The 13,893-nt window shown below is 43.7% G+C and overlaps 1 protein-coding gene across 8 annotated transcripts in view; it reads right to left on the bottom strand.

The window, feature by feature from the left end:
• Positions 1 to 13,893, bottom strand: part of miga1 (mitoguardin 1) — a 180,542-nt gene that overhangs the window by 109,754 nt on the left and 56,895 nt on the right. For 7 of the 8 annotated variants that reach the window (XM_059983781.1, XM_059983783.1, XM_059983784.1 and 4 more), the window contains exon 9: positions 874 to 995. The exons of the other annotated variant lie outside the window; for it this stretch is intronic. In XM_059983781.1, coding sequence (XP_059839764.1) covers positions 874 to 995 — 122 coding nt within the window. The remainder of the gene's footprint in view (positions 1 to 873; positions 996 to 13,893) is intronic. 8 annotated transcript variants of the gene reach the window in all.

The following is a 13,893-nucleotide window of genomic DNA, read 5'->3' on the forward strand; positions in this document are numbered from 1 at the left end:
AAAGCCCGTCTTGAATACTGTTGATACGGATCAATTTATTCATCATCATTGTTATGAGCAATGCCGTTTGACGTGGGTGATCACGGTCCTGACCATGATTGCTCTTGGCAAATTTTTCTCCAGAAGTGGCCGTGTCTTTACAAGACAGGTGACCCCAGCTATTATCGACTCTCTTCAGAGACTGTCTGCCTGGCACGAGTGTCACACAACCAGGACCTGTGATGGGCACCGGCTGCTCACATGGCTTCACCTGACCCTGATCGGGGGTTCACGCAGGTGCTACACTTTGCCCGAGGGCAACCCGCACGCGAGCGGAGGGAAGGAATGCCTTACACCTCCTTTGACAGAGACGCACCTCCACCCCGCCACCCTGAATTAGGGAACAACAAAGTAAAACAACAACAGAATAAGGTGTAACAGCTACAGAGAAAGCGCAGTTCTGGTAGACAGTAGATGCAAGGTCATAAAGTAGATTGTTAGGTCAAGAGTCCATCTTATCATACGAGGGAACCATTCAGTAGTCTTATGACAACGGGGTAGATGCTATCCTTAAGCCTGACAGTACACTCTTTCAGGTTTTTGTAGCATCTGCCTGATGAGAGGAGGAGAAGACTGATTGCCCAGGGTGGGTGGGTGGGGTCTCTTTACTAAGACAGTGAGAAGTATAGACAGAGTCTAGGAGGGGACACTGGTCAAACATGAGGGCTTATTGGCTCCTGGTTGACTCAACAGAACAGAACTCAAAGGAGGGGGTATAAATAGTCACCAATGGACCAGTACTCTTGCATCTGTTTAGCACCAAAGGCCAAAGACAAATTCCTTCCTCATTACCTACAGACACCCAGCTAACCGCTGCAGTGCAGACGCAGTTACCTCAGGACGCGGCAGAACACCTTCCCCTCTTCCGCTAGCTGCATTGCTTCTTCGTAAAGAGGCAGATGACACCATGACCCCAAGCCGTAGGCACTGCCCCGATGGTCCCTGTGTTCTGTTAGCTTTTGAGAACATTGAGAGAGAGAAAGGGAAACGGTCAGTCTCGCTTCAACATGTCACGGGACAAACCAGAATGAGAACCTTAAATGCTCTTGGCACAATTCAGTTGGTTTTTGGTGTTTTTCTTACTGTGCTGTAAAAGACGCCATTAAGGTGGCGTTAGATCTGGAGGTGTATAGAGCAATGAGGGGCATAGGTAGGGTGAATACACAGTGATATCCCCCCTCCAGTGAAAGGTAACTAAAATCTACAGAGCATGGGTTTAAGATGAGAAGGGTAAGATTTATAAATGATCTGAAGGGCAACTTCATGCAGAATCAAAGTCAAACTGAATGTAAATTCATTATATACTTAAGTTTCCTTAAGCCTGGGGGGAGGGGTGGTAGTGGGGATAAGTTCCCACTGCCTCTTAAACATTCCCAATGCTGTGTATCCCAAATAGCCTCTGACAACCAAGTCCAGCTCCTGGCCTTCATGTGTGACTTAGCTCGGTGGAACAGTGTTTACTGACAGGAGAAGGGGCAAAGTCGGGTTACTGGTTAAACTCAACAGTAAGACAGGAAGAATTACACTTGGAAGGAAAACAATAACAGAATACAGAATAAGGTGTAACAGCTACAGAAGTGCAGTTCTGGTAGTCAGTAAGATGCAAGGTCATAAAGTAGATTGTTAGGTCAAGAGTCCATCTTACCAGACGAGGGAACCATTCAGAAGTCTTACGACAATGGGCTAGAATTCTGGGCATCATTGGAGTTACTGTATCAAATAGATCTGGTGTATTTTCTGACTTAAGGAAAAAAAATTACTGGTGGTGTAATCAACACACACAAAATGCTAGTGGAACACAGCAGGCCAGGCAGCATCTATAAGGCGAAGCACTGTCGACGTTTCGGCCCGAGACCCTTCGTCAGGTGTAATTGATGGATAACTAAGTAGCCTGTGGACTAATTATTTTATTGTATTTAGCAATACAGCAAGGAGTAGGCCCTTCTGGCCCCCCCAGCAACCCCCGACAAATCTGATTAACCCTAACCTAATCTCATGACAATTTACAATGACCAATTAACCTACCCGGTACACCTTTGGACTGTGGGAGGAAACTGGAGGAGCCGGGGAAAACCGACGCATAATCCAAGTGTACAAATCCATAAAGGCAGATTGCAAATCCCAGGAAAAACAGAACCTGTTTAATTGTTACAAATTTCCAAATTATTCAATCATATCACAGAGTCATAGAGCAACACAGCACTGATGCAGGCTCTATGGCCCAATGAGTTCATATTGACTACACTGTCCATTAAATTTCACCCCTCCCATTCTAAACCTGTGCCCCTTGTATTGGACTCCCTATCATGGAAAAAAAAGACTGTTACCATCCTCATTATTAAAGTTAAAAGTAAATTTATTATCTAAGTACAAATATGTCACAATATACAACCCTGAGATTCATTTTCTTGTGGGCAGACTAAATAAATCCAATAACCATAATAGCATCAATGGAAGACCACACCAACAAATAAGGAATTCAACCAGTGTGCAACAGGCAACAGACTGTGCAAATACAGAAAGAAAGAAAAAAGAAAAAAAAAATAAGAATACAGGCTATGCCCATACCTCAGATTTTACCAGCTGGAGCTGAGAAAAAAAGTTTTAAAAATAATAAAAAAAAAATAAGTATCACGAACATGATATGGTCCAGGTGCAGGTCAGTGGGACTAGGCAGAAAAATGGTTTGGCACAGCCAAAAAGGGCCAAAAGGCCTGTTTCTGCGCTGTAATGTTCTATGGTTCTATGAGATGAAGAAAAATAAGTCTGTAGAATTCAGCGACGGGATGAGTGAAGCTAAGTGAAGTTATCCCCTCTAGTTCACCAGCCGGATGGTTGATGGGTAGTAACTGTTCTGGAACCTTCTTGGTACCTTCTTCCTGATGGCAGAAGTGAGGAGTGAGTATTAACTGGATGGTGAGGGCCCCTGATGTTGGACGCTGCTTTCCTGTGACAGTGCTCCTTGTAGATGTGCTCAAAGGTGGGGATGGTTTTACCCAAGGTGGACTGGATAGTATCCACTACTTCTCGTAGGATTTTCCATTCAAGAGCATTGGTGTTTCCATTCTAGGCAGTGATGCAGCCAGTCGATATACTGTCCACCACAGATCTATAGAAGTTTATCTAAGTTTTAGATGGCATGCTGAATCGCTGCAAACTTCTAAGGAAGTAGAGTTGCTGCTGAATTATCTTTTTAATTGCACTCGCATGCTGGGCCCAGAACAGGTCCTCTGAAATGATAACACCTTATCTATGCCTCTCATCATTTTAACCACTTTGGTAAAGTCAGCTCTCATTCTTCTACATAAAAATGTAATGTGGTCAGCCTCTCTAATTCAGACCTTCTCTGGTACAGTAACATCCTTCCTTCCTGGCAAAGTCCAATAGTGTGAAACATATGAGGCTCTAAGCCTGAACTTGCTGCCGTTTAGAAGAATGAGGGATGATCTCATTGAAGCCTATTGAATATTGAAAGGTCTAGATAGAGTGGATGTGGAGAGAGTGAGTCCAAGACCAGAGGGCAGAGCCTCAGAATAGAAGGATGTCCCTTTAGAACAGAGATAAGGGGAAATCTCATTAGCCCGAAGGTGGTGAATCTGTGCTACTGATTGCTACAGACTGCCGTGGAGGCCAAGTCATTGGGCATACTTAAAGTGGAGGTTGATAGGTTTTTGATTAACAAGAGTGTCAGAGATTATGGAGAAAAGGCAGCAGAATGGAGTTGAGAGGGATAATAAATCAGCGTGATGGAATGGTGGAGCAGAGCTGATGGGCCAAATGGCCAGGTTCTGCTCTTATGTCTTATGGTCTGATAGTGTAACGAAACACCCTATCTGAATTGGCATCTGGGGCTCCTTCAAATAAGTGGGTTCTCATTGCTGAAGCTGAAACAGAAAATGCTACCAAAGTACTAAGCAGTTCAGGCAGTATCAACAGGGAGCAAAACAGTTGGTGTTTCAGGTCAAGATCCTTACCAGTCTGGAAAACTGAGAACATAAATAGGAATTCAGCACAGTAATGTCCCTTCAGCCTAGTCCAAGATCAATCTAACCCTTCCCTCCCATATAGACCTCCCATTTTCCTTTTATTCATGTGCCTAAGAGTTTCCTAAATGTCCTACCAACACTCCTGGCAGCAGGTTACACTACCTGTGTAAAACACCAGCCTCTAACATCCCCCTATACCAGGGGTCGGCAACCCGCGGCTCCGGAGCCGCATGCGACTCTTTCATCTCTGTGCTGCGGCTTCCTGTGGCTTTGGAAAATAAATTATGAGTATTTAATTAAAATGTATTTTACGTTAGTTTGTTAGTTTTTGAAATGTAATTCTAAATTTGAAGATTATGGTGATCTTGTACAATCTAAATAAAACGTGTTTTTGTCGCTATTAATATACGTCTCCACGGCCAATGCCCGACTCCCGCCAGTGCGCGATTTCTTTAATTTTTCGATCCAAGGTAGGCAAACTATGGAGAATTCTAAAAAAAGAAAAGTGACTGAAGAAAACAGAATGTTTATTGATACGTGGGCAGATTCATTTGCTTTCACTGCTGACGAGACTGGTTTACCGGTAGGCTTAATATGCAATGAGAAACTAGCAAACAACAAAAAGTCAAAAGTCGCAAGACATTTCCAGAATAAACACGCAGCCTTTGCTCAAAAATATCCGGATGGAGATGAGAGAAAAAAGCCATTTCAGAACTGATGCGGAAGGTTGATCTGAGCAAAAATCATTTCAAGAAGTAGATGAAGTCTGGAAAATCAACTACATATGCTAGTTTTGTTGCCGCTCAGGAAATAGTCAGGCACGGGAAGCAGTTTACAGATCGTGAATAGATAAAAGAATCTTTCATTAAGATTTCAGAACATCTATTCACGGACTTGAAAAACAAGAGTGAAATTGTGCAGAAAATCAGGGACATGCCCCTCTCTGCAAAGACTGTCAAAGACAGAACCATAAAAATGGCAGAAGACATCACAAGGCAGCAAATTAAAGACATCGATTCAGCTGTGGCCTACTCGATTGTCTGTGACGAGTCTAAAGACAAAGGTGATATTGAACAAATAGCGCTGTTTTGCCGGTATGTAAACTCTGCCGGGCCACAGAAAGAAATGATTGAGTTGATACCTCTAAAAGGCCAAACACGGGGGGAGGACATCTGTGAGGCTGCCTTGAATTGTTTAAGAGCCAAAGGAATAAAGACCACCCACCTGGTGTCAGTAGCTACTGATGGGGCACCAAGTATGACAGGAGTGCACAAGGGATTTGTGGCTTTACTGCAGAAGTCGCTGGACAGAAAGCTGCTGACTTTTTACTGCATCTTCCACCAAGAGGCACTAAACGCTCAAACATTTCCTCCGGAATGCACAGAAGTAATGGATGTTGTCATTCAGATTGTCAATAAAATAATGGCAAAAAGTTTAAATCACCGTCAATTCCGTTTGTTACTGAACGAGCCGGAAAGCGCATATTCTGATCTCCTGCTGCACAACAAAGTCCGGTGGCTGCCCAGAGGGGAGGTGCTGAAACGCTTTGTTGCGTGTCTGGAAGAAGTGAAAACTTTCCTGGGCAGCAAAGGGCTCACCTTTCCTGAGCTGGAACAGCCAGAGTGGCTGGAAAAACTACACTTCATGGTAGACATGATAGCGCACCTGAACACGGTGAACACAGCTCTTCAGGGGAAAGGACACACAGCCCTGCACATGTTGGAGGATGTTTTGGCATTCGAGCGCAAGTTGACAGTGCTTGCCAGAGATTTACAGAAAGGCACATTGACTCACTTCCCCAATTTGAGAGAGTTCAAACAAGCTCACGACATGATAAATTCGGAGTATTTACATTCTGCAATCATCGCAATGCAAACATCGTTTGGGAAACGCTTCTGTGAGTTCAGAGAGGGAAAAAAACAGATTATCCTTTCCGGTCACTCCCCTAAGCATTGATTCATCACTACTGAATACGACTGCATTGGCAGATGTGAGTCAACCTGATCTTGAGATGGAACTGGCTGACATAGACGACAAAGATATATGGGTGTCCAAGTTTAGACGCTTGACAGGAGACCTTGAAGATGTTGCCCGGCAGAAGGCCGTTCTTGCTCAGAATCACAAATGGAGTGATATTGAAAACCTCCACAAACCGAGCAAACTTGTGTTCGAAACATGGAATGCTATCCCCGACATTTATGCAAACATTAAAAAGTATGCGCTTGCCTGTCGATCTTTGGATCCACATATGTATGTGAGCAGGTGTTCTCCAACATGAACTTTATTAAAAACAATCATCGTGCACGCCTCACAGATGACAGGAGTGCACAAGGGATTTGTGGCTTTACTGCAGAAGTCGCTTTCCTGTGTAAAGATGAAGGTGACGTCATACAGCCCTGATGTGCAGACGCTGTGCGCTGAGGTCCAGGAGCAGAAATCCCATTAACCAAGTATGATAAATATTTTAATTGCCTATTATTTTACGTATATTCATATGTTTTCATTGTTCAGTGAAATAGTCCTTTTATTTTCAGGTTGACAGCTGGCTGACGTTATTTTTGGTTTGCTGCTGGCGGACAATCTAAGGTCGGCGTTTTTCATAAATACAAGAAGGACTCAAATAGACATTGAGTATTTTACTTAAAAGTAACCTTCAACCCAACGTCTTTTTTTCGGAGTTCAAAATGTTTTTGTTGCATGCAGAAATGTAATTTCATTTTCTCTGCAGGAGTTCATCGATTTCATAAATGCAACACATTATAGTTTGTTTATACATAGCATAAAGGCAAAAAAAACAAAACGTTGTATGCAGTGTTATTTCATTTTAAATGTCAAACGGGTTTTGTGGCTCCCAGTATTTTCATTTCTGTGGGAAACGGGTCCAAATGGCTCTTTCAGTGTTAGTTGCCGACCCCTGCCCTATACTTTCCTCCCAACACCTTAAAGTTATACCCCATTTTATTAGCTATCTCCACCCTTGGAAATAGTCTCCAGCTGTCTGCTCTATCTATGCCCCTGGTTCTCCAATGGTGCAAGCTGAGTCATCTGCAGCCCAACATCAAGAAGACAAAGGAAATGGAGGGGGACTTTAGAAAGACCAAGCCTGCACTGCTCCATTACTATTGATGGTGAGGACCTACAAGTACCCGGCAGTGCACCTGGAAGACAGACTTGAGTGGAACACCAACACGGAGGCTATCTAAAAGAAGGGCCAGAGTTGCCTCTACTTCCTGAGAAGACGGAGGTCCTTTGGAATAAGCAGGTCTCTCCTTCACATATTCTACCAATCCGTTGTCACCAATAAAATCTTCTATGCAATGACGTGCTGGGTCAATGGCATCAACACAGGCGATGCCAGCAGGCGCAATAAACTGCTTAGAAAGGCTGGCACAGTTATAGGAGTCAAACTGGACACACAGGAGGTTGTGTTAGAACAAACGACCTACAGAAAACCCTGACAACTCTGGACAATGTTTCTCACCCTCTGCATGCCACCTTGGCTGAACAGAGGAGCACTTTCAGTAATAGACTAAGACAACTGCACTGCTCCCAAGAGCCCTTAATGAGGTCATTCCTACCCTCGGCCATTAAGCTCTATAGCAAATCAACCTATAGCCGGGGAAGTGATGACTTCCTGTTAATACTGTTTAAGGTAACTTTTTTTTAATTCTTTCTTACTTCTCTTCGAATATCTGTATATCTGTGCACTCATAGTACTACAGTGACATTGTAATTTCCTTTGGGATAAATGAAGTATCTATCCATCTTGCATTCCTCTATCAAGATAGCTCTCATCCTCTTCCAAAGAGGAAAGCAATAGCTTGCTCAACCTCTCCTCTTAAGACATGCTCTCTAATCCAGACATCACCCTGGTAAATCTCCTCCGCTCCCTCTCTAAAACTTCCACATCCCTCCTATAATGAGGTGACGAGAAGTGAACACAGTACTCCGTGTGATCTAAGCAGAGTTTTATAGAGCTGCAACATTACCACACATCCCTTGAACAATCTCCTGACTAATGAAGTCCAACACCACATACACTTTAACAACCTTATCAACTTGCGCTGCAAATTTAAGGGATCTCTGGACGTGAACCTCAAAATCCCTACACGCTGTTAGGTATCCAGCTTTTAATGATATATTCTGCCTGAAGACAAGAGAGTTTTAAGCTGAAGAGAGGTTTAGCCGGAGAAGTATTGGAACTTGATTAGAATGAAATGTGAGTCATGATAAAGAGTCTCAGCCGACTATCACTTCCCAGCTTCAAAACGGACATCTTCAAAAGGTGATGCCCTAAAAAGGAGGTACCCATCATTAAGGAACCTCCCCCCCACCACCTTGGAAGTGCCTTCTTCTCATTACTACAATTGGGAAGAAGGTATAGGAGCCTGAAAAGACACGGTTTACGTATTAGGAACAATTTGTTCCTTTCTGTCAAGAGATTTCAAAGTTCAAAGTAAATTTATTATCAATGCAATCATATCCAATGCGGAATTTTGCTTTCTTGTGGGCAGGCTCAGTAAATCTAAGAAATGTAATAGAAGCAATAAACACCACATCCAAAAGGACAAACAAACAATCAGTGTGCAAAAGACAACAAACGGTCCAAATAAAAATGAAATAATAATAAATAAGCTATAAATATCAAGAACATGAGATGAAGAGTCCTTGAAAGTGAGTTCATTGGTTGAGGGAATAGTTGAGCGATGGGGCAAGTGAAGTTATCTCCTGATGGTTCAGAACTAATAACTGTTTCTGAACCTGGTGGTGTGTGTCCTAAGGCTCCCGCACCACCTCCCTGAGGGCAGTGGCAAGAAGAGAGTATGGCCTGGGTGGTGGGGGTCCCTGATGATGGATGCTGCTTTCCTGCAACAGTGTTTGTGTAGATGAGCTCAATGGTGAACAGAAGGCATTCCCACTCTTCCCCTCCCCACCTTACCTGCCCATCTTCCCCCGCTCACTGGGATCCACCTATCACCTACCAACTGCGCTCCATCCCTACCCCTCAACTTTTCATACTGGCTCCCTCCCTACTTTCCAGTCCCGATGAGGGGTCTCGACTCGAAACAGTGCCTGCCCATTTCCCTCCATAGATGTTGCCCAACTCACTGAGTTTCTCCTGCATATTTTGTGGTGCTCCAGATTTTCAGCACATGCAGTCCCTTATCCACAATTCTGCTCACCATGTCAGTCCAATGAGGGAACTATCCTATTAGTCCCAACACCCTGCTTATATTCCCAGTTTTTATCCCTTTATTCTTTTTCCTTAGTATTTCCTTAATTTTTCATCTGCCTTCCTTTAGATCAGGGTTTCCCAACCCTTTTTATACCATAGAGCCTGAACATTAAACAGGGTCAGTGGACACCAGGCTGCAAACCCCTGCTTTAGATTGAAATATCTGCTTCATTTGTCACACATAACAAACGGGGAACTGACAGGAGATTCTGTGGACGTGAATGGGACCTGGTTGGTATGTTGCCTCCCAGGTGCCAAGGTCAGAGATGTCTCAGATCACATCCACAACATTTTGGAGGGGGAGAGGGAGCAGCCAGATGCCTTGGTACGTACTGGTACCAATGACATAGGAACGAAAAGCGATGAGGTCCTGAAAAGAGAATTTAGAGAGCCAGATAGAAAGATAAGAAGCAGGACCTCCCGGGAAGTAATTCCTGGATTGCTGCCTGTGCCATGCACCAGTGAGGGTAGAAACAGGACGATTTGGCAGATAAATGCGTGGTTGAGAAGTTGGTGCAGAGGGCAAGGCTTCAGGTTCTTGGATCATTGGGATCTCTTCTGGGGGAGGTATGACCTGCTCAAAAGTGAAAGTGACGGGTTGCACCTGAAACTGAGGGGGACCAATATTCTTGCAGGCAGGTTTGTTAGTGCTGTTGGGGAGGGCTTAAATTAATTTTGCGGGGGGTGGGTGGGAACTGGAGTGAAGGAACTCAGGATAGGATGGATGGTTAAAAAAAAAGTAAAGATAGCATGAGATCTGATTGTCAGGAAGGGCAGGCAGGTGATGGAACTTGGTTGCAGCCAACAATCATTAGGGATGCAGAGCCAGAAAGGATAGCAAAAATACGGTACTCAAGGTGTTGTATCTAAATGTGCGCAGTATAAGAAATAAGGTGCTACAATATTACAGATTGCCATGTATGATGTTGTGGCCATCACTGAATCGTGACTGAAGGATGGTTGCTGTTGGGAACTGAATGTCTAAGGTTACACGTTAGATTGGAGGGATAGGAAGGTAGGCAGAGGGGGGTGGCATGGCTCCACTGGTAAAGAATGGCATCAAATCAGTAGAAAGATGTGACATAGGATCAGAAGATGTTGAATCATTGAGGGTTGAGTTAAGAAACTGCAAGGGTAAAAGGATTTGATGGTAGTTATATACAGGCCTCCCAACAGTGGCTGGGAGGCGGACCATAGGTTACACCAGGAAATAGAAAAGGCCAGTTAAAAGGGCAATGGTAGTCATGGGAGATTTTAAAATGCAGGTCAGAAAATCAGGCTGGTAATGGATCTCAAGAGAGTGAATTTGTTGAATGCCGAAGAGATACGTTTTTAGAACAGTTTGTCGTTGAGCCTACTAGGGGATCAGCTACACTGGATTGGGTGTTATGTTATGAACTGGAGGCGATTAGAGAGCCAAAGGTAGAAGAACCATTAGGGAACCAGTGATCACAATATGATTCAGTTCAACTTGAGATTTGATAGAGAGGTAGTAAAGTCTGATGAGGCAGTATTCCAGTGGAGTAAGGGTAATTACAGTGGTTTGAGTGGAGTTGATCAAAGTGAATTGGAGTTAGCTGCTGGCAGGGATGTCAGCAGAGCAGCAATGGTCTGCATTTCTGGGGAAAATGAGGAACATGCAGGATAGATGTACTCTAAAAATAAAGAAATACTCAAATGGTAAAATAGCACAACCATGGCTGACAAGGGAAGTCAAAGCTATTGTAAAGGCAAAAGAATGATAGAACAAAGCAAAAAAATAGTGGGAAGATAGAGGATTGGTAAGTTTTTAAAAACCTACAGAGAGCAACTAAAGAATCATTAGAAGGGGAAAAGATGAATATGAAAGCAAGCGAGCAAATAATATCAAAGTGGATAGCAAAAGTTTTTAAAGTATGTTAAAAATAAAAGAGAGAGTTGATATAGGACTGCTAGAAAATGAGGCAGGAGAAATAATAATGGGGGACAAGGAGATGGCTGATCAACTAAATGAGTATTTTGCATCAGTCTTCACCGTGGAAGACACTAGCAGTATGCCTGATGTTGTAGTGTGTGAGGGAAGAGAAGTGAGTGCAGTTGCTGTTACAATAGAGAAGGTGCTCAAAAAGCTGAAAGACCTAAAGGTACATAAGTCACCTGGACCAGAGGAACTGCAATCTAGGGTTCTGAAAGAGGTAGCATTAGAGATTGTAGTGGCATTAGAAATGATCTTTCAAAAATCATTGGACTCTGGCATGGTGCCAGAGGACTGGAAAATTACAAATGTCACTCCACTCTTTAAGAAAGAAGGAAGGCAGCAGAAACGAAATAGGCTAGTTAGTCTAACCTCAGTGGTTGGGAAGATGTTAGAGTCAATTGTTAAGGATGAGGTGATGGAGTACATGGTGACACAGGACAAGATAGTACAAAGTCAACATGGTTTCCTTCAGGGAAAATCCTGTCTGACGAACCTTTTGGAATTTTTTGAGGAGATTACAAGTAGGATGGACAAAGGGGATGCAGTAGATGTTGTATATTTGGATCTTCAGAGGGCCTTTGACAAAGTGCCACACGTGAGGCTGCTTACCAAGTTAAGAGCCCATGGTATTATAGGAAAGCTGCTGGCATGGTGAGAGCATTGGCTGATTGGTAGGAGGCAGCGAGTGGGAATAAAAGGATCCTTTTCTGGTTGGCTGCAAGTGACTAGTGGTGTTCCACAGGGTTGGTGCTGGGACCACATCCTTTATGTTGCATATAAATGATGTAGATGATGGAATAGATGGCGTTGTTGCAAAGTTTGCAGATGATACGAAGATTGGTTGAGGGGGAGGTAGTGTTGAGGAAACTGGTAGGATGCAGAAGGACTTAGGCAGATTAGGAGAATGGGCAAGAAAGTGGCAAATGAAATACAATATTAGAAAATGCATGGTTATACACTTTCATAATAGAGATAAATGTGCAGACTATTCTTTAAACGGGGAGAAAATCCAGGAATCCGAGTTGCAGAGGGACTTGGGTGTTCTTGTGCAGAACACCCAGAAGGTTAACTTTCAGGTTGAGTCGGTGGTGAGGAAAGCAAATGCCAGATTAGCATTCATTTCAGGAGGTCTAGAATACAACAGCAAGGATGTGATGATGAGGCTTTATAAGGCACTGGTGAGGCTTCACCTTGAGTATTGTGAACAGATTGGGGCCCCTCATCTTAGAAAAGATGTGCTGGCATTGGAGAGGGTCCAGAGGACATTCACAAGGATGATTCCAGAATGAAAGGGTTATCATAAGAGGACAGCTTGATGGCTCTGGGTCTGTACTCACTGGAATTCAGAAGAATGGGGGGGGGGGGGAGGGGGGGGGATGTCATTGAAACCTTTCAAATGCTGAAAGGCCTGGACAGAGTAGATGTGGAAAGGATGTTTCCCATGGTGGGAGAGTCTAGCACAATAGGGCACACAGCCTCAAGATAGAGGGGCACCTACAGATGCAGAGAAATTTCTTTAGCCAAAAGATGGTGAATTTGTGGAATTTATTGCCACATACAGCTGTGGAGGCCAGGTCGTCGGGTGTATTTAAGGCAGAGATTGATAAGTTCTTGATTGGACACAGCATTAAAGATTACGGGGAGAAGGCCAGGAACTGGGGTTGAGGAGGAGAAAAAAATGGATCATCCATGTTTGAAGGGCGGAGCAGACTCAAAGGGCCAGATGGCCTAATTCTGCTCCTATGCCTTATGGTCTTGTGTAAATATTAAAACATACAATAAAACACACCATCTGCCTTAAATCAAATATCCAGCAAGGATTTTACTGGGGGCAGCCCACAAATGTCACCGCACTTCCACGCCAACGTAGCATGGCTACAACTCACTAACCCTAACCGTACGTCTCTGGAATAAGAGGGGAAAGTGGAGCACTCAGAGGAACCCACCCAGTCACAAGAAGAACGTACAAATTCCTTACATACAGTGCCGAGAGTTGAACCCCGATCGGGCAGCAAGCATCGCCGTGCTTCTAACACTAGCATAGCATTCAGAGAGGAAAAAGATTGTCAAATCTATTTCCATCTTTCAGGCAACACATTCCACACCCCATCAACAATGGAAACTTATTCATGAGTCTGCTTTGCTGAGGTAGATTGTCTTGGCCTTTTATTACAATAGATTTATTTGCCTGCAGTAATAACAGGAACTGTGCTGAAAGTTCTGTCTGAGCCTCTGATTAATTGGATGTAAACGCCAGCTCACTGATTTGAGCTCCAAGTTATGATTGCTCTGCTCCACTATCTCGGTCTAAAAGTGGTTGTACTTGACGCCGAGCTTCTTGCAAGAAGGGCTGATTATTTGTAAAATATGGGGGATTGGAAAAGAAATAGGGTGAGAAAGAGATCACGTTCCCCAAACAGCTGTGAGCATGTGTGAGGCTTTTTATTAAAACACTGCTTCTCCTTACCAGCAGTATTCAGACTCCCAGAACTATGAGTTTGAGAATGACAGCTGGAATGTGTTGGCTAGTGAGTCTGACCTCTTTACTTCATCATCTCTAGACCCAATTCCTCTGTCATCTGAACCATGGGGCAATAAGATAAAGTATGTAGCATTTACAATAGAGATAAAGTCAATCAGGTCCTGGTTGCATCATTGTCTGGTATAGAGGGGCC

This window comes from Hypanus sabinus, chromosome 11, assembly GCF_030144855.1.
Source record: "Hypanus sabinus isolate sHypSab1 chromosome 11, sHypSab1.hap1, whole genome shotgun sequence".
In the NCBI taxonomy this organism is placed as follows: Eukaryota; Metazoa; Chordata; class Chondrichthyes; order Myliobatiformes; family Dasyatidae; genus Hypanus; species Hypanus sabinus.